Source organism: Malassezia sympodialis, genomic scaffold (genome assembly GCF_000349305.1).
Source record: "Malassezia sympodialis ATCC 42132 genomic scaffold, msy_sf_1, whole genome shotgun sequence".
Classification (NCBI taxonomy): domain Eukaryota; kingdom Fungi; phylum Basidiomycota; class Malasseziomycetes; order Malasseziales; family Malasseziaceae; genus Malassezia; species Malassezia sympodialis.
This window is the reverse complement of record NW_017387799.1, coordinates 598,764-618,962: the sequence shown is the minus strand read 5'-3', so window position 1 is coordinate 618,962 and position 20,199 is coordinate 598,764. Positions and strand designations below refer to the sequence as shown.

Sequence of the window (20,199 nt, the reverse complement as noted above, 5' to 3'; positions counted from 1 at the left end):
GTAAAAAGGAGACAGCAGCGCTTTTCGCTTGCACGTGATGTGATCTGCACCGTTGGCCCCACTCCACCATGTTCATGCTTAAGAGCTGTATGTGTCGTGCACTTACACAGTGTTTGGAAAAATATGGAGTGATCAGCACAATATAGAACTAATCCAGATTCCTAAGGGCTCATTGTACCGCGTACAGAGGCGGGGAGACCAGGAGACGCGGGTATGCGTGTTCGTGAATGCCCTCGCCACCATTCGTCGCACGTCCACGCCGCGAAACTACGAACTGGTAATTTCGCGTGCGGACGCGAATGAAAGTACACACGATGCTCTAGATGATGAGCGGTCCTTTCTTATTGACGAAGCACTGGGGCTCCGTACCAGCACGCGTGGCCCGGACCCCACATTTGTATGGCACGACCTTCAAAGGGACGAGAACGAGCTGCTTGAATATGTCGTGGATGCGCAGCACTCCAACGCAGTTACGCGATCTGTATTTGAAGTTACGTTCCTGCAGTGTGCCTGGGAGCGCAAGACCGGCCGCAGTCATGAGGAGGCCACGGACGACGACTTAGAAGCCATCAAGTACCGCGGCTCTGAGTCTGCTTCGTCGGCCGCACAAGAAGACGTGGCACCGAAGCCCATGGCCGCTCCTCCTACTGCGCGTACACCCGGGAAAATGTACCCTAAGGTGCCTGCCGCTGACAGTCTGCAGACGGTGACAGGGTCTGACGAGCCCGAGATTGTGCTGACGGCTACCGCCGATCTGTATCTCTACGACCAGGCGAGCGGGCTATTCATGCGTCAGGAAAAAAATGTCACTGCCAAGGTCGCTGAAGCGGGCCGTTTTCTCTACTGGATGGTGGTAGATGGCGCCGAGGCACCATGGCTGAGTCAGGGTCTAGACTCACGTATGAACATGAACTTTTCACTTGAGAACCTCAGTGCTGTATGGAACTACTATGACGAGCAACACCATGTATATTCGTGGCTGCTGCGATTCGGTGAGAAGACAGCATACCTTGCGTTCCAGGAGCAGTTCTCCCACCTCATTTGGGAAACCCTACACGAAGAAAAGTGGGGCAAAGCGTCAGACGTGGAGAAGCAGTACATTGAGCAGGCGTATGAGCAGGATGTCGCTATGACAGACGAGGAGGGCGAGTCACACCCTCACACGCTGTTGTCGCCTCGCCACACATCCGCACTCAGTGATGACGACGATGCCGATGCCGTGGAAGCTGAGTTGGATCCCATGGACGAGGACGACGATGAGGCCTATGTGGAGTCTGAGACGCAGGCAGATGACCCACCGGTGGCCCCTGACTCGGGTGGCGAGGCTAATTCGGCGCTGGCCGTGGGCTACAAGTCGGACCGAGCCTTTGTGGTGCGTGGAGACAAGATTGGCGTGTTCAAGCACACCGATGACGACCGCCTTGAGTTCGCCACGGCCATCAACCGGATCAGCACCCCCAAGGGCAAGTCGTTCCAGCCGAAGCGCGTGATGCTTCATGACCAGGACTCGGCGATGGTCCTTATGGACCCGTCCAACCAACATGCACTGTACCGCATGGACCTGGAGTATGGCAAGGTTGTAGAGGAATGGAAGGTGCACGAGGATGTGCCTGTGACCAACTTTCTGCCTTCATCAAAGTATGCTCAGATGTCTGCCGAAAAGACTTTCGTCGGCACCTCCCGCAATGGCATCTTTCGGATCGATCCGCGTCTCGCCGGCGAGAAGCTCGTTGATTCGCAGTTCAAGCAGTACACCAGCAAGAACGACTTCAGCGCCGCTGCTACCGATGCAAAAGGCCGCTTGGCCGTCGCCTCTAATAAGGGTGACCTGCGGTTGTTTGATCAGATCGGAAAGAATGCCAAGACGGCGCTGCCTGCTTTAGGCGACCCCATTCTCGGCGTCGATGTTTCGTCAGACGGCCGCTGGGTCATTGCCACGTGCCGGACATACCTGCTGCTCATTGACACACTTATCCAGGATGGCCGATACCAGGGCAGCCTCGGCTTTGACCGAAGCTTTCCGGCTGATGCGCGTCCACTCCCACGCCGGCTACAGCTGCGCCCTCATCACGTTGCATACATGGAGTCAGAGGTCCATTTCACACCTGCGCAGTATGTATCCACTCCCTCACATGCAGTTTCAACACCGGCTCGGACTCGGAGACGTCGATTGTTACGTCGACTGGCAACTATGTTGTATCGTGGTCGTTCGATTCCGTTAAGAAGGGCAATCCATATGCGTATGTGCTTAAGCGTTATGCGGGTACTGTCGTTCGCGACGATTACACCTACGGGTCCGACCAATCAATTGTCGTGGCCTTTGAGAACGACGTTCAGCTGGCTAAGCGCGCACAGCTCCGGAAGCCTACGCGCGCTTCGCTGGCACCAGGCTCCACTCAGCCTCGCTCCAGTGCGGGTCATGCACGTCGCTTGACGCACGCGTAATGGCCTCAATGTGCCTTCGTTCATAGGAAATTAAGTGCAGCCGTTAATTTGTCCGCTGGATCATCATCCAGTCGCGCCATCTCAATCTCCGACAGCAATTTCTTGATGCCAATGTTGATCCGGCCCTCTGTGCCGAGACCGGCGCTGGCAAGCAGCTGAAGACAACGCGCGTGGTCTTCCCCCGTCGAGAACAATTGTGTCTCGCGAAGTACATGGTCCACACTGCGCAGAGACGAAATGTTTGGCACGCGGATATCCGCGAGGAAGGCGTCCGCCAGGTCCATGTCATTGAGCATGGCCTTGTTGGACGTCGTCGCGAGTACCAATAGGCGACGATCCTTTGGTGGCTGCTTCCCCAAAAGCACCGCTAGCGCCTGCAACACCGGGTTGGAGAACCGTGGCCCAATGGGTACCCACTCGACAATCTTTTCTATGCTGTCGACCACAATAATGCTCAACGGACTCTTGTACGAGTCAAGGAACACCTTGTTCAGGTAGGAGATTTTAGCAGCCTCGTTCATACCAACCATATTCTCGGGGGCCACCAGCTTGATGAAGGGAAACTCAGATGCCATAGCGATTGTGGCTGCCAGCGCTGTCTTTCCTGAGCCAGCAGGGCCATGCAGAAGGGCTGTGACCAGCGATGTGCGCTGGCTCGTGCGGACTTGCTCAACACGGAGTTGACCATCGCGCAAAATGCTGTCAATATGAGGAGCAAAGTGCATAATACCATTGCCCACCACCTGCTGCAGCTCTTCCTCAGCCACACCAAATGCAGGCTTCACTTCTTCGAGCGCGCACAAAAAGTCCTCGCGGTTGACGCGCATGTTTGACACATCGTCCGAGATACCGGCCATGGTCCCCACCTTGACATGGCGATTGAAGGCAAAAGACGTAGCGCTCTTTACGAGACCGGCGATCTCAGCACCACTGAAGTTCTTAGTTAGCCCTGCCAACTCGCTTAAACTGACATCTCTGTCCATCACCCCATTCGTGCGCATCTTGGAAGTTTGAATGTTGATGATCTGCAGACGCCCCCTTTCGTCTGGTAAGTTGATCTCCATATGAACTTCAAGACGACCAGGGCGCAGCAGCGCTTCATCAATCATATCCAAACGGTTGGTCATACCAATGATCAAAATATTGTTCAGCTGGTCCACACCATCCATTTTGGATAGCAGCTGGTTGACCACAGAATCACCGACCCCCGTGCCACCACCCGTGGTCCCACGCTGCCGACATATGGCATCCAGCTCATCGAAGATGATAATATGCAGACCAGATTCGTCGCCCTTGCTCTTGAACTCGGCCTCGGCCTCTGCAAAGAGCTTGCGGATATTCTCCTCACTCGCACCCACGTACTTGCTCAGAATTTCGGGGCCGTTCACCACTTTGGGTTCGCGAGCATTTAACATTTTTCCGATCTGACGGGCCATCAAAGTTTTACCCGTACCAGGCGGACCATAGAGTAGAATTCCCTTTACATGTTGGATGCCTAGCTTTTCCACCAGGTCCGGCGGGAAAATTCGTGACGCAAAGGCACGGCGGAAGATAGCACTAAACTCTGTATCCAGGCCGCCAATGCCCATGTCCTCAAATTTAAAGTTGGGTTGCAAAATGGCGTTAGGCCGAGCGCGCTTGCCACTAGCTTTGATCTGAAGTGCGCTACCCGGAGCCTCGAAAAAGTTAAGCTGCGTTTGTGCCATGACAATGCCCATATGGTGTACTGCAGAGGTATCCACCGAGTTAACGCCGCGCACAGTCGCCTTGAGGTTTTGGCCATGGAACTCAAAAACGAGGATCTGGTCATTGGAGAGGATATGCGCATTGAATACACGAAGGAAAATATCCTGCATCTCATCCGCACTGAAAGGCGCCGTGGGCAGCTGACTTCGGCTCAAAAAGTCCAGCTCGATATCGATCGCTCCCAGGTAAATACCGTTACCAAGTGCTGTCGGCTCAAATGCTTCGACAACCACGTCGTGGCCTTCCGCGCTAAGGCGCGCCCATTGCCGCTGCAACAACGCGGTACCGATACTACCAGGTGCAATGGTGCCCGTATTGTCTGGTCGTGCTGTGAAGGCGTAGCGTCCAGAGACAAGCACGTAGCGTGTGCTTCCCCATTCTTGGGGGTTGAGGATGACACAGTTGGTCGTATTGAGAGACTGAGGAGACTTGACAACACGGAACATATGCGGCTGACGAATCTCAGCATGATGCGACGCTGCCCCCTGCATACTCGGCGTTGCAGCTGGGGACGCCACAGGGGCCGCCGGCACGTTGCCCATCGGTATACGCGGTGGTGGCACACGCTGGGATGACGGGGGCGGAGGGACAGTTCGCGCGCTCCCGCCGGAAATGGGGACGTTGTAGGAGTTATTCGGCCTAGATGAACCGCCTCCATATAGACTGCGGACATCCGCGCTGTTCACACGGTCGGAGCTGAAGAAGCCTGCCATGCTAGCTGAGAGCGGAGCGGCAGTGCTTGACACAAGACTGAGTGTGTTGCTTATGTAATCTCAGGAAGGGTCGGGCTCCACGGAGCGAGCTTTGACCAGCTTGTTTGCTGTCGCGCAAGCCGTCATAATTGTCGATGCCGTCAAGCCTGACGCTGCATCACCGTGCCGGCATCAACAGTGTCGTACGCAGAATACATACGTGCGGAAGCACCGCACGACAATCCAGTGCTCGTGTCGCTGCCTCCGGCCGAACGTCACCGCAGAATAGCTCGACGGATGCCTATTACCGCCAGCGCCGCACCGAGTGGGTCATCGTGGGCGTAGCAGGATCGGCAGCTGCCTTTGGTACTTGGTATTACTGGAGTAATATGCGCTCCCGCACTTCTGGAACTGATACTCCTGTGCGGAACTTTAGCCTATCTGGGAGATCATCTTCATTTACTATCCCCTCTCGCTCAAAAGACCCTGCACATCCACCATACAAAGTCATTACCCCACTTACGGCTGAGCAAGTAAACGCTCGTCTTCGTGAGAATGAAAGGAGCACATGCGTAGATCGACCTCCTGGCGCATGTCTCGTGGCACGGTATGACACCAACACAATCGCAAGCAATTTTCCCATCGAGGACAAGCATGCTGAGGTGATTGTGGAGCGCGATCGTGGTATATACGAGCAGCGAAAGTCAGCGCATCATACTGCGAACAAGGACACCCCTATTCGCGGTGATTTGTGTTTCTTTACAGTCATGGATGGCCATGGCGGAGACTATACATCCACTGTGCTCTCGCGAAAGCTCATTGCCTTTGTTGCCCTAGAGTTAGACAAGGTTTTCAAAGAGACAGGTGAGTATGCGCAAATGGCACGCTCCCAAATCTCGATGACCTCCTCGATCTGGCGCACTCTGTTTGGAGGTAATACTACCCGTGAAAGCCACTGGCTTGCGGCTCATGCTTTGGACGGAAACCCGGAGATTGTTAAGCGCGCACTTACGAAGGGATTTCGCGGTCTGGATAAGGAAATTATTACCACTCCGCTGGAGCTACTGAAACAGTACGAACTGAATTTGGCGAGTCTTCCGAAGAGCAAGACAAGGGACGACACAAACTCCCTGTCGGCCCTTGCACACAGCATTTGGCCATCCACAATTGGAAATCCCAAATCCACACCATTTTCGACAGTGTCTCAAAGCACAGCCTATGAGAACATCTTGCCCGCATTGAGTGGAAGCTGCGCCCTCATGGTGTATGTGGATAGTGCTCGTTGGGATCTGTACGTGGCGTCTACGGGTGATTCGCGGGCAGTGGCTGGCTACTGGAATGAGCGCTCTGGGCGATGGGAAGTGGAAGCTTTGAGCGTTGACCAGACAGGTCGAAACCAAGACGAGGTCAAACGCATTCAGCGGGAACATCCTATTGAAGAGGCACCCTATGTCATTCAACGTGGTCGAGTACTTGGAGGACTTGAACCTACTCGTGCTTTTGGCGATGCACGATACAAGTGGGATGAAGGCACTCAAAAGCGCATTGCCGAGGCGTTCCTCCCACAAGGCCGTGTCCGCATGCCTCCGCGTGGACTTAAAACGCCCCCTTACGTCACAGCAGAGCCTGTGGTTGAGTGGCGCCGTATCCCGGGAAAGATGGACAGCACTGTGGAAGGTTCTTCAAACTATGACAGTAGCTCGAATGCTCCATCGCGTGAGTTGCGCTTTATTATTATGGCAAGCGATGGACTTTGGGATCTCATGTCCAATGAGGAAGCCGTGAGTCTTGTTGCAGGCCATCTTGCTGGCATGCGTGGCTCAGTTCGTGCTGCAGACCTGCAGCGTATGTGCTTCGAGCCCTCTAAGGGCGCAGACATGCAAGCGGGACAGTCGCTGGCTTCCTTAGAGAGCTCCAGTTCTTCAGCGCCGGGATCTGCAGAGCGGATTGTCCCCCACCATCCACTGCTCAAGTCGCCTAATCATATGCCTGCTTTCACATTCGAAGATGACAATCTCAGCACGCACCTAGTTCGCAACGCTCTGGGCGGAGCTGCACGGGAACGTGTAGCTGGCCTTCTTGCCATTCCAAGCCCCGAGTCACGCCGATACCGCGACGACGTATGTATAAGTTTACTGACATATTCAGATCACTGTAAAGTAGGTTTCCTCCTATTGACGTACTAACCCTCAGCGTCATTCTATTCCATAATAGCAGCGACAGCCAGGTCTCGCCGCCGGCCTCCAGCGACGCATCTCCACAGGGCACGGACGCCTCGAGCCTGACAGCAAAGCTGTAGATGGGTTGGCCCGCGTGACATTGCATGTAAGAATGCCCTATCAGAATGCACTTTTTTCTCATGTTCTTTGCGAGACACGTCTTAGGTAAAGTCCTATTCTCGGCCGAGTCAGCACCGTTCACCGAGTGCATGACCCTACAGGCCTTGGGCAACTCCTATCCTCCGTACTAAGCAGTATGGCGTCGCGTCAGATCACCTTCGCCGAGGTTTGCGAGCACAAGACCGAGGAGAGCCTCTGGATTGTCATCGACAACAAGGGTATGTTCCATAATGATTCTGACTCTCAGTCTATGACGTGACCAAGTTCTTGACTGAGGTAAGCTTGTGTTCATGTGGATGTGCTAACATGTAGCACCCTGGTGGTGATGAGGTGCTTCTCACGGAGGCCTGCAAGGACGCCACTGAGCCTTTCGAAGACGTGGGCCACTCTGAGGATGCCCGTGAGACGCTGAAGACTTTCTTCATCGGCGATCTGGCTGACCCCGAGAATATGCCCAAGAGTGGCAAGAAGGCCTCGGACATGATGGGGGCCAACCCTGGTGGCTCTCCGTACGTATATTCTGCTGATGAGACAGTCCTTTGATTGTGATTGTCGCTATCGCCGCTGTTGCCGCTTACTTTATCTACAACCACTACGTCAAGAAGTAAGCAGTCTTTATAGGACGCGTACTCTTAGTTTATATATATGAGCGGCAGTACCGCTGCTAAAGTACATTTGTGGATGCCATCGAATCGATCCATGTTGCCAGGCGCCAAAGTGCAATAGCCATTGCTGTCGTGTGCCTATGTTGCTGCAGCTGCACAATGCCGTTGTTATCCGTCCACCCGTGCCCTTTCGAACAGTTACGCTGTATCCAACCCCTAAGATCGGCGCGGAGGGCTCCGTCAGGCATCAGTCGATTCATGCAATAGTGTGGCACATGGACCAACTTATTATTCCATTTGCGTGCACTTCCAATATCGCAGTCAGTCAAGGTGGCACTCTGACCATGTGTTGAACTATCATTCAATGCACCCGAACTTGAACGAGCAAACAACAATTCGGCCTCTTGCACCACTCTCTGCTGTAATTGGTACGTTATCATTGCAGACAAGTTGGGCGACAGAACCGCGTCAGGGGCAAGAATGCGATGGTTTTCTGTATCAAAACCGAACACGTACGTTTTCTGTAAAGTTGTTCAATCACAAATGCATGCGCAGTCACCCACACACCCATGCCGAGTTTCTTTGGAGCAAAGCGTGGATGCAACAGTCCATCGGGAAGCATCACCAACGATTCAGGTGCATCTATTGTGGCTGGAATGATCACAGGCTTAATCTGAAGCATGAAATCTGGATTAGACTTTGCCTCTTACCTTTTGGTAATGTTGCATGGGTTACAATGCACCTTCGCAGAGGGGTTGCAAGCATTTGCACTACATTACCATGGAGGGTACATACGGTAAGGATTCGCAGGCCAACATGATTCTACTTGCTTTAAGATACGTATCGCCTCAGTTGCACCCCGTATCTTGGACATAGGTCATGTAGGCACGACCGTTCTAGATAATGCGTTAGTGTCTTGCGTCCCACCATGAGAAGTACCCTCCATAGCACGTGATAGTTACGCGTCGAGTTAACGATCCTGTCTCAAGAGCCACGATGGCGGTTGATGTGGCGCTCAAAGAAGCGCATTCAGCCTTAATCAAACAGTTTCAAAGTGCTGGAACTAAAGAAAATGATGAAAAGGCCCTGAAAAATGTCGAAGCGGAACTCGCGAACCTGAAAGTTCTGCTAACTACGCATGATCTTCTATATCCACAAGCCATTGACGCAGCTGCCAACATTGATGCTCTTGTGTTGGCACGGGATGTTCTGGAAATTGGTGCTCTATGGAGTATTCGCATGAAGGACATGGACAAGTTTGACCGATACTGGAGCCAGTTGAAACCATTCTACTTGGATTTGGCAGATGTATTACCGCGGTCCAGCAACTACGAGCCCATTGTGGGGCTGTCATTGCTTCGTGATCTAGCTGCTAATTCTATTGCATCTTTCCATATTGCATTGGAATCACTTCCTATGGAACTAGTTCGCGATTCGCCATATATTCAACACCCTGTATTGTTGGAACGGTGGCTCATGGAAGGCTCCTATTCCAATGTGTGGCGCGAGCGTGATAATGTTCCGCTCGATGAATACAGATTTTTCGTCGACATTTTGATGGTAACGATTCGTCACGAAATCGCTTCATGCGAAGAACGCGCCTATGATACGTTGCCTCTCAATGACGTGGCAACACTTTTGTTCTTTGATGCCTTACCCGAAGTTCTCGAGTTCGCAAAGGAGCGTGGTTGGCATGTCAATCCTACAAATCAGACGGTGGAATTTAGAAATAAGAACTTCGATGGTACTGCAGACTCTGAGGAAAAGATTCCCATGCGCTCTACCATAACCACTAACTTGCATTTCGCCAAGGAACTCGAGAGTATCGTCTGAAGAAGATAGATGCTTATAGTTCAAGTGACATAAATTCGACATCGTTATATGATTGTCATTATCTCGAATTTGCCTCACTTGGCTGTAGTTCCAATCAATTTACCCCAGCAATACAACTCGATTCATCATTCATTGCACGTTCATATTCGCGACGCCGATGATCATATTCCGATTTTTCAAGTTCGGCTCGCTCAAAAAAAGGTTCTTTGTGTCGGTAAGGCTTCGCCAATTTTCGGCTGCAAGAACACTTTGTTTTGATGTTTTCCGCTCGCCTTGCAGGATATCTTTTATACTAGCGGCATTCGCGCGCAGGCTCTGCAGATACAAGAAATAAGCTGTTGGAGGCCTCTTAGGAGCTTTGGGATCTCGCATGTTTCCCCGTCTCGATTTACCAAGTCGTCTCTGCGCAGTTCGAAAAAGGTTTTGTTTGCGGATGTCTTCTGGTGTCAGTGTAGCCTGCCATGTTGCAAGATCTCGCAAATATTTTTCTATCCCCATAAGACTCCGCTTGATATATCCCTGCTTCCGTTCAACCGTCAAGTTTGTATATCGACAACCAACCTCTTTGGTCAGTAGCGCAACATTAAGTCGTTCTGTAGACGCTTCAGCTGTTATTTGTTGGAGTTCTTCCGTTAAAAAGATTTGCCATGCAGATTATGAATGCTTTGGTGGTATCAGTTGTGATCGTAATGGCTCAGTGCGTTCCATTGGAGTATCATCAAAAGTTTTACTTAAAATAGCATATTTTCGTGGACGACCAGAGCGACGCTTTAGTGGCTTAGGCGAAGGCAGTGCCATGGGTATAGGTGTAGGAATGAAGGATGGACAGGAAATGACATAAATGTATTCACCGGAAATCTAGGATACGGCATTGTCATAGGGATTTTGGCAGGATAAACAGATTGGGAGACAATTGATCGAATAGGTGTGAATATGTCCGAAGCAATAGGAGTAATGGATGCATTGGGAGCTACATTTCGTGCCATAACCTCGAACGGAGCCACGTTAGAAAAAGGCGCATGCTGATTTGCAAATGCGAATTGTGGAGCTATGTGACCATAGGAAAGGACATAAGGGTCTATGAATAAGGCACGCTGTTGCTCCTCGGCCACGTGTAATGCGGGTGTATTCTAGTGCGTTAGATCAAGATACGAGTGAGCACTGTGACGCGGAGGTGGCGAAGAGGTAAATATATGCAGCTTCAAGGCCACATCTCGGACGAGCTTAACCCCACACCACAGCACAGACGCATGCTTGACATACCATTTTGAAATCTGGCTGCATGATCAAGGTACTGATGCCGAGAAATGTTAGTCAGATGGCAGTAGCGAGTGGTAGGCTTTTCTGTATGCGCGCAAAAAATCTGAACTGCAGCACTGCACATCCGACCATACAAAGGCGCCCTACTCTGCATGGCCTCCACAGTATGAACCATCCACGTGGACTACCACTTCGGAGGTTGCACGATGAATGTGACCCCAGTGGAGCGCGTTGAACGTGTCCCGCCCAGTGAGAAGGGATTTGAGCGTCACAGCGATATACAGCTCACATTCAAGTATGCACCAGCGCGTGATAATATAGACACTAATCTATTAATTTTTCTCCATGGTCTTGGAGATACTGCCCTGCCTTTTTTCGAGTTGGGGAAGCAGCTACAGCAGACCCTGCCACAGACAGCTGTTCTGAGTGTCCAAGCTCCAATGCGTGTGCCATTACTTGAAGAAGAGGCTTGGATGTGGTGGGAAAGCTTCGATTCTCTCGGAGAGCGTGAGTAAATCTGCACTAACAGAAAGTCATTCAAAACCCAAATCCTACTAATGCAATTCGATCATTGCAGGCCCTCCTAATCTATTTAACCTCGGCGCCTGATGATGGTGGATGTGGCTGGGATCCAAAAAATCTTCATTTATTTGGGTTTGCACAGGGAGGCAGTGTTTTGTTAGAAACATTGATTTATATGCGCCCAAAAGAATGGGGAAGCGCTACAAGCGTGTGTGGCCCATTGCTATCATTACCGACATTTTCCCCAGCCTTGACGACCCCCCTCTGCTTTGTCACGCGGCTCCAAAAGGCCTTGTTAGCTTCCTCCAGAGCGCGATCATCTATTACAGCAGTGCAGCGTGCTTTCGCACATGTGACTCATTTCAACTTTATTGATACTCAGCAGGAGATGGTTCATGGTTCAGAATGGAAAGATATTATGACCTTTTGGAGTCGTTTCTGGTCTAAAAAGTCTTCCTGGGAACGTGAGGGAGAACTTTACCGGGTGTCATAACCTCATTCAACAAGCGGTGTGCCCACTGCTCGCTCCACACGTTTCAGTAACTCATTTTTGATACTCTCAGATTCAGACTTGGCGCCATCACTGTATAAATCCATAACGAAATTCGCGATCGATTTTTCGCCCACTTCCAGCTCAGCACGGGCACCCCAACGCCATTCATATGTGGGCGATGAGGCGTCAGAGGGCACTCGAATCTTTTCCAAGTAGCCTTGTCGTTGGAGCTGCGCAAAAAATGTGTCGAGTGTAGCCTCTTGAGGACCACGGCGTATTTCAAGAGACGCCTCTTGTGTATAATGACTTTTAGTTTGAAGCGATGCAGGGAGGGGACGATCCATAGATAAAGAAAGTTGAGCAAGGCAACTTCGAAGGTGTGCTGCGGATTAGTGAAGGATCGTACCTTCCGACGCCCGTCGTCCAGATAATAGAATTAGACTGAGAATAATATAGAGCAAACCCATCGATCCAAGTTCGCCGGTATTAGTGCTCCAGTCAACCAATGATGAGGAATTGTCCTGACTGGAACTTGAAAGTACTTGTCGCACAGACGCAGGGAGTATCGAGCGAAGAAAGTATGCTTGTGCAGACGTCGAAGAGCTTTTCCGAGAGTCCAAGATCTCATTTACCCGCTGTCTTTTATTGCTAGATCTTTTGTCCAGTTCAACTGCTTGCTCCTTAAGTAATGGATTCTCAGCTCCCTTGGGCCGCATTTCAACAAGCTCAAACCCAAAAGTACTTCGTAAAGTGTTTTGGGCTGTGGCAAATATAATAGGAAAAGCGCGACCCGCTTCCTTTCCTACAGCACGCTTCATAATTGCATCCCTGCGCACAGATGAACGGCGATATTCAGAAAAAAGTGCTAGACGGACCAGGTCGTTCGCTTTGCGCACGACAGAGGCTTGACCAAGTTGAAGAGCAGCAGCACGAGCTCCAGAAGAAAAAGTAGCAGATGTTTCGCTAGACCCAGTGATCTCATTTATCCATTCATTCTCTGAAGATGCCGAAGCAGAGTTTTCTGATATCGACGTGCCTGGCCTCAACCCGCGATCATCGTGCTGCATGGTGGTAGGTCCCAACATGTATATTGGCTTAGTCAGCATAGTACAAGTCAGGACTCGCGCTTAGTACTGCGTGCGTACTTGCATCTTTATGTTCAAGCGGCTTAGCAAGGCGACCGCTCTGCGTGAAGAGCTGGATGACGGTGAAGACGAAAATGCTGTTTCTCTAGTTGCTGCCATTGATGAAAATAGTGATAGCGATCCAGCTGATGATTCAAGCAGTGTCTCGGATGAATCTGACGATGACGAGAGCGATGCAGATGTCACTGACTTTTCTGTTAAGCAGGCAATGAAAAGCCCCATTTACATCGACAATGAAGTTTCGTCTAAATATGAAATTTTCAGATGTGTTGCATGTCCCCTGGTGACCCTCAAGAATGACAAGAGTATCGACGTCCATCTGGATAGTAAGAACCACAAACGCCGTTTTGCAAGGTTTGTCGCCTTTGTTGAAGCTGAGGCGGAGCATGAAGGAGAAAAAGTAATGCAGCTTGACCCTCGGACACTCGTTGATTTATTAGAAGACCTGCGACATCAGTCTGAACCGGTACAAAAGAGCGCCGAAAAGGTAAGTGTTAGTTATGCTAACAATAGCGAAAACAACGCGACGTAAACTATGTCCCGAGGGTAGAGCGTCGGAAAATGAGAAGGGCTATTCGTCGGGAGAAGCGTGCTAACTTGCAAAAAAAAATCTGAATGATGCGTCATCCCTTACGGTCCAACAAGGAACACACGTCAAGCCATTTCCAGCGAACCAATTCGAGTGTCATCTGCGCATCCTCAGCGGAGGAATGACCGATGGTACTGCCTCCTGCTTGAATGATTTTGCCAAGATATTTTGATACCAAATCCCGAAGAGCAAGCCGGTACGGCAACCCTCGTGGATGTGGAAAAAGCTGGCAGGTATCAATAATGTTTGTGTGGACTAGCCGAATGGCATGCAGGTCATTTTCCAATCCATGTCCAATCTGAATATGTTAGTGCAACCACATACCAAAATGGTATCAGGGCCAATGTATTGGGCTAATGCTCGGCGAGCGCTGTCCAAGTCCAAGACTGCTTCGGCTTCATATTCGCCCGGTTGAATGCCAGAGAACTGCGTATTGAAATCCACCACGGATACGCCATTTGCACATCGAATCAACTCATCAAAAACGACGTCTCCAGATTCGTCGACGAGGGTGATGCGCGTGACGCTCAAGCCAGCGGTCGTATAACTCATTTCGCAATCAAGGGCGGCAACTTGCAGCGTTGCAGCTACAGAATCAGGGTTTAATTGCTTCAGTGTTCTGTAGCCAGCTCGTCGATGTAAAGAGCGTGGTGCTTCTTCCTTGTACACATGTGGACCCGTCGAGCATCGGTCATCACCAAGCGTGAGACTATCCACAGTTCGGCCGCAACATGTCCAACGAAGTACCTTTCGTGCTGCCATATTCCCATCTAATGCCTCCCGTCGTGGACGGCCTGCATGATACCGACACGCCTCTGGATCTTGCTTGTTGGGATCATCTGTACCGACCGGACCTAGAGGGGCGACCTTGAACTGACCGCTGCACCGAATGCAGGTCTGATACTCTCCAGTTCCGTCGGGAACATCACCCCCAGGTCCCCATTCCTCGGGGATTTCAGTAAGGTAGCCTAGCGTTGTAAGATCACCTTTTGGGCATAAAAATCCGGCTTTGACGAGTCGAGAGCGAGTCAATTCGCCAAGTCGACGGCGTTCTACACGCTTTCTCTTTTCTTGCACTTGTAAAGCTGTTCCCGTTTCTGTACAATCTTTCATGATATTCTCGGCTTTGCCTTTTTGATCGACATGACTCGCTTCTTCGACTGAATCTATCAGTGCTTGCTTTGACCGTTTCAGGATCCCCGCGGCAGCAGTCATGCTTGAACTTTTGTAGGAATGTACATTTGCATGTTGCATAACATCTGCTTCCATATTGAGAGCATCACGAGCTGCGAAAGTAGCCCCCATGTGCCGTATGTGGGGTTGTTCGTGTTCGAGCATAGGCGCATAAAATTTCAGCAGTGCGGCATGCAATTTCTTGACTCCATCCTGACGACTTCCAAGTGAGATGGGAGATGTTCTCGGATGATCTTTCGATGAAATACGTGGGCATTCAATGGTCTTGTGCTCAGAATCGTCCTTTGTAAGTTTTGTGCGCTTTATCTCCTTTTCAGAGGCGAGATCAAGGTGAGTTGATGGGGTAGTGCGCTTTTGTAATTGACGCATATCGTGCGAAAAAATGCACTGAATGCGCCGCCCTTCGCATTCGCCATCACGATGTGCAGGACATACGACCGAGGCCAGCAGACCTTGCACAGGAAACATGACGCTGGGGAAGGTTTCCTCCACTTCCATCACAATGAAGCGCCCTGTCATCCTGGTGACTGGTGCGAATGCAGGACTGGGTCTAGGACTTTGCAAGCGTTTGCTCATTCAACTCTCCAACCCGGTACCCCCCGATAGTGCTGCATTGGACATTCCTCGTCGAGATGCTGCCGGTACTCCCTTCGACGCTCGCGATGGATGTACATTATTGTTGGCATGCCGCAACCAAGCCAAAGCGGAAGCCGCAAAATTAGAATTGCAAGAACTCCTCTTTCAGTTATCTCATTCTGATGATGAGCTTATTCAGTCTAATCGAAGCCCTAATATATGGCCAAATGCATCAAGCTCGTCTGTCAATGACAATAAACCATTGCGAAAACGAGAGTATGAGACAAAGCTTGGCGCGCCATTGGAGATGCGTAATTCTGATGCACTTCTAAAGTACCGGCAATCTTTTTGTGCTGGTACAAAAATTAAAATAGTCTCGTTGGACCTGTCAAGCGTCGCAAGTACGAAAGATTGCGCTCGAGTGGTGGCAAGCGAATTCCCTTACCTAACGCATTTAGTATTAAACGCAGGAGGTGCTTCCTGGACGGGAATCAATTGGGTTCGTGCGACATGGGAAATTGTAACAAACTTGCACAAGGCTGTAACATTCCCTAGCTACAAGCTTCAGCGATCGGGTGAAGTGAGCAAAGATGGGTTTGGATGGGTTTGGCAAATAAACGTCGGTGGTCATTATTTGCTCGCGCACGAACTTGAGTCGCTGCTGCGTGCATCTCCTTATGCAACGCCTTCGCGAATCATCTGGACGGGCTCACTGGAAGCAAATCCTAATGATTTTCATGCGAATGACTTTCAATGCTTAAACCCCAAGCTTTCTACGAATCCTTACGAGTCAACTAAGTATCAATGTGAACTCACATCTTTGGCCATGGATGAACGTTTCTTGGCCCATGAGCAACCCCCTGCTTTACGCTCTTTCACCGCTCACCCGGGCATTGTGGCGACTAGCATCTTCAGTGGCGTTATTCCGGCTATTATGGTAATCATGATGAAGTGTGTTTTCTTTTTGGTATGTGCGCTTTACTCACAGTTTAGGCTCGCTGGACATTTTCGCCGCATCACCCCATTGATGCATACAAGGGCGCTGTCGCCGCATCCTTTGTGGCCGTGGCACCAGCGGAATACTTGGATGGGAATGTACGCTATGGAGCTCAGGCTACATGGTCAGGTCATGAATATGTCCATGCTGACCGTCTCCTGGGCTGGCAAGACAGTGCCGATGGGTCTCCGGATCCTCGCATACTCGGCACAGCGCGTGATCTAATTGCGTCGTACGATCGTGTCCTGGATGTTTAAATCCACATCTGCGCGCGAGCCATGCACATATAGGTAAACCGAGTACCGTCTCCACAACGTTCGCCACCCAGCCGTCATGTTGCCGCTGCGGCGCGCCATCGCCGCCAGCATCTTTAAACGAGAGTTCCGGACGCACTCGCGCCCACCAATACGTTCATTCATGCCTGTTGCAAGTGCACTACGGTCGGCTAGTGTACGCCCATCCGTCCAATCTTTTCAGCGCTCGATGCAGACGCGGGCCCTTAGCACCAAGACAGGGATGCCAAAATTTATGTTTCGCCTTATCCGCCTTCCTCTCGCGGGCTTTGCTACAGCTGGAGGAGCATATGCTTATGCCAATTACAAGGTGGAAGGTATGTGTTTTTTCTACTAATATCAGGAATCAAAAATGCCTTGAACGAGTTTTGGACGTCGGCCAGTGAGTCAGCATCAGGCCTGTATGACTCTGTCTCTGAAACTTCGTCAGATCTCTTTGATTCGGCTAGGACGGGGTTCCGTTCCCTTATGCAGCGTTTGGAAGACATGAAGAGTGCCCACTTCTGGGATAATACAGAAGTGGGGGAAAAGTCGGACGATTCTTCTGAGGAAGAACTCAACGGTGGTGGCGGTGGCGGTGGCGGTGGCGGTCTAGGTGCTGCTGCTGCTGCTATTGGTGCTGCCTTAACTGGCTCGTCGAGCGACGAAGAGGATCGTGATGACAAACACCATGAAAACCAAGATGAGCTGATGCTTCTTACGCGTAAACTAATTGAAGTGCGTAATATTTTGAAAACGATTGATCATGATTCGGATGAGCTCGTTTTACCTAGTATCGTGGTAATTGGATCACAAAGCAGTGGAAAGAGCAGCGTTTTAGAATCTATTGTTGGTCATGAATTTCTTCCAAAGGGCAATAATATGGTGACTAGGCGTCCTATTGAACTTACACTTGTTCATGTTTCGAAGGATAGGGAGCCTGCGGATGGCATCGTTGAATTTGGTGAATTTCCGGGGACAGGCATGGGAAAGATAACAGACTTTACGAAGATCCAAAAGATTCTGTACGATATGAACATGTCTGTACCGCAACATGAATGCGTGTCCGAGAACCCCATTGAACTTCATATCCACAGCCCCGACGTGCCCGATTTGTCTTTGATTGACTTGCCTGGCTATGTGCAACTGAGCTCTATGGACCAGCCTGAGGAGTTGCGCGAGAAAATCGCGGGTCTTTGCAACAAATATATTAAGGAGCCGAATGTTATCTTGGCGGTGTGTGCTGCAGATGTCGACCTGGCTAATTCACCGGCACTTCGTGCAAGTCGCAAAGTAGACCCGTTGGGCTTGCGCACAATTGGCGTTGTGACAAAAATGGACCTCGTCTCGCCAGAAGTGGGGGCTTCGATTTTGAACAGCAACAAGTACCCTCTTTCACTTGGTTACATCGGTGTAGTTTGCAAGCCACCGCCGCAAGTCGGGCAATCAATGTTCGCCCTGTCGCGGAGCAACTCAATCATTCAGCTCACGCAAGAATACGAAAAGCGTTACTTCGACGAGCATCATGAACACTTCTCGGCACCCACACGAGGACGAAATGCTGGAGTTGCACCTCTAGTTGGCACTGACAAGCTTCGTCAGCGATTGATGGTGGTCCTGGAAGAACATATGGGCTCTTCTTTGAGCGGGGTCTCCAATCTTGTGCGCTCAGAACTAGATGATGCTGCCTACCAATTCAAAGTGCAGTACAATGATCGTCAAATTACCCCTGAAACATACGTCGCCGAGGTGATGGATGTCATGAAGCAGCGCTTTAAACTCTTTGCTTCTAGTTTTGGTAAACCGGAAGTGCGTTTGTTGCTAAAGAGTGCCCTAGATGACAAAGTCATGGATATTTTGGCTCAAGTGTATTGGCAGGACTCGGAGCTTCCAACCTTAAATGAGTTGAGCCGACAGCGCAATGTGAAGGTAGAGGACCTCGATCCCTCATGGCTAAACAAGCTTGAGCTGTGTTCATCGTCGTTGACCAAGAGTGGCATTGGACGAATGAGTACGCAGCTCGTTGCCACAACTATCCGCAACCAACTGGAACAGTTGGCTACAGCTGATCCATTCAACCATCATGTTGAAACTGCTCAGCGCATTATTGCATTTGGAAGTGCCTTGCTAAAGGATCGTTTCGCTATCACAGCGGACCAAGTTGAAAATTGTGTAAAGCCGTTCAAGTATGAAGTCGAGATGGATGCTCGAGAGTGGGAGAAAGGTCGCCAGCAATCAGTTCAGTTGATGAAAAATGAACTCGATATGTGTAATGAAGCGTACGATCGCCTTAGAAAGCTTGTTGGATCTAGGCGTTTGCGCGGCGCTATTGAGTACATCACACAATTAGAAGAACGCGAGCGCAAGCGTGTTTCAGAACGTTTGGAGCAAGTGGAGGGACCTGCGCCTGACCTGGAGTCTGAGGACCAGAGCGACCCGACTCGGCCTGGTTTCAACGCGGCTCTTCTGATGAAAGCAAGAGAGGCGCGATTCTTGCAGGATCGTGCGGACATTCTCCGCCTGCGTCTGGCTGCACTTAAATCTAGTCGCTGCAAGCTAGGTCCTGAGTCTCAAGCCTTCTGTCCGGAGACCTTTTTGAACGTGGTGGCTGATAAGCTCACGTACACTGCCGTCATGTTTATCAACATCGAGCTACTCGCTGAATTCTTCTATCAGTTCCCGCGGGAGATCGACGCTCGTCTTGGCTATGACATGACACATGAAGATATGGTTAATTTCGCCCGTGAAAACCCAGCGATTCGCCATCATATTGATCTGCAGGAGCGCAAATCGAAATTGGAGGAGGTTATGTTAAGGCTAGATGAGCTCACACGGCTGTACCGCGATAAAATGCCCTCGAAACCGTCGTCATCTAAGTGGCTCTTTTTCTAACCTTCGTAACTACAAATAGAAATTGTAGACTGGCGCTAACACCCAAGCGTGTGGAAAAATGCACGATTGGACAATCGCTTGGACGTGTGGGACACGGATCCAAGTCGCACGGCAGACTTACCACGCCCTCTTCTGTTCCACAACAAAAGTCAGGCGCGTTATTCGTATTGGCGGGCTATGACTCAAACCCCGGCCATCGCAAGCAAAGTTGCTACTCGGTGCTCTTAAGTCCCGTCAATCCCTGACATGTATTGACATAAAAAGTAGTAATTCGTATATGACCTAAACCTAATGGTATTAGTATGAATCAAAGCAAAAAGCACATCAGGTTGGCTCAGACAGTCAATTCTCAGCGCCGATCTCTACCAGTTTGTCAACTGATAGGTCTTCAGTCAAGAGATGCCAGTTTTACGTGCAAATGTGCACTCATCGTTCTTTGCCGCCCCGACGCGCCCGAGCAACATACCTCTATATGGATGTGTGAAGTGGAGGCGTCTCCCACACCAGGTGTAAGCCCCTAAAGCCGGGGCTGCAGTCCCACGTGTTTCGGTCACATGATCTTCCCATTTTTGTAGTTCTGGAGAGCGAAGGACTAGGAC

The 20,199-nt window shown here is 50.6% G+C and overlaps 5 protein-coding genes across 5 annotated transcripts; 3 read left to right on the top strand and 2 right to left on the bottom strand.

The window, feature by feature from the left end:
* Positions 1 to 68: 68 nt before the first annotated feature.
* On the top strand, positions 69 to 2,434 carry MSY001_0268 (uncharacterized protein; the record flags this gene model as incomplete). Its single annotated transcript, XM_018884864.1, has 4 exons — positions 69 to 87; positions 111 to 2,112; positions 2,139 to 2,294; positions 2,365 to 2,434. 4 exons carry the CDS (start codon positions 69 to 71, stop codon positions 2,432 to 2,434), a joined length of 2,247 nt encoding a protein of 748 aa, XP_018738910.1.
* A 31-nt stretch (positions 2,435 to 2,465) lies between these two features.
* Positions 2,466 to 4,733, bottom strand: MSY001_0267 (uncharacterized protein; the record flags this gene model as incomplete). The annotated part of the gene is given in 2 exon segments (XM_018884853.1): positions 2,466 to 4,669; positions 4,685 to 4,733. The coding sequence occupies 2 exon segments, from the start codon at positions 4,731 to 4,733 to the stop codon at positions 2,466 to 2,468; spliced, it is 2,253 nt and encodes a 750-aa protein (XP_018738909.1).
* A 305-nt stretch (positions 4,734 to 5,038) lies between these two features.
* MSY001_0266 (uncharacterized protein) lies at positions 5,039 to 9,660 on the top strand (the record flags this gene model as incomplete). The annotated part of the gene is made up of 6 exons (XM_018884842.1): positions 5,039 to 7,003; positions 7,098 to 7,267; positions 7,358 to 7,440; positions 7,599 to 7,731; positions 8,273 to 8,339; positions 8,875 to 9,660. 6 exons carry the CDS (start codon positions 5,039 to 5,041, stop codon positions 9,658 to 9,660), a joined length of 3,204 nt encoding a protein of 1,067 aa, XP_018738908.1.
* Positions 9,661 to 13,703: 4,043 nt separating this feature from the next.
* On the bottom strand, positions 13,704 to 15,331 carry MSY001_0265 (uncharacterized protein; the record flags this gene model as incomplete). The annotated part of the gene is made up of 2 exons (XM_018884831.1): positions 13,704 to 13,967; positions 13,994 to 15,331. The coding sequence occupies 2 exons, from the start codon at positions 15,329 to 15,331 to the stop codon at positions 13,704 to 13,706; spliced, it is 1,602 nt and encodes a 533-aa protein (XP_018738907.1).
* A 1,633-nt stretch (positions 15,332 to 16,964) lies between these two features.
* MSY001_0264 (uncharacterized protein) lies at positions 16,965 to 19,600 on the top strand (the record flags this gene model as incomplete). The annotated part of the gene is made up of 2 exons (XM_018884820.1): positions 16,965 to 17,046; positions 17,073 to 19,600. 2 exons carry the CDS (start codon positions 16,965 to 16,967, stop codon positions 19,598 to 19,600), a joined length of 2,610 nt encoding a protein of 869 aa, XP_018738906.1.
* Positions 19,601 to 20,199: the final 599 nt, after the last annotated feature.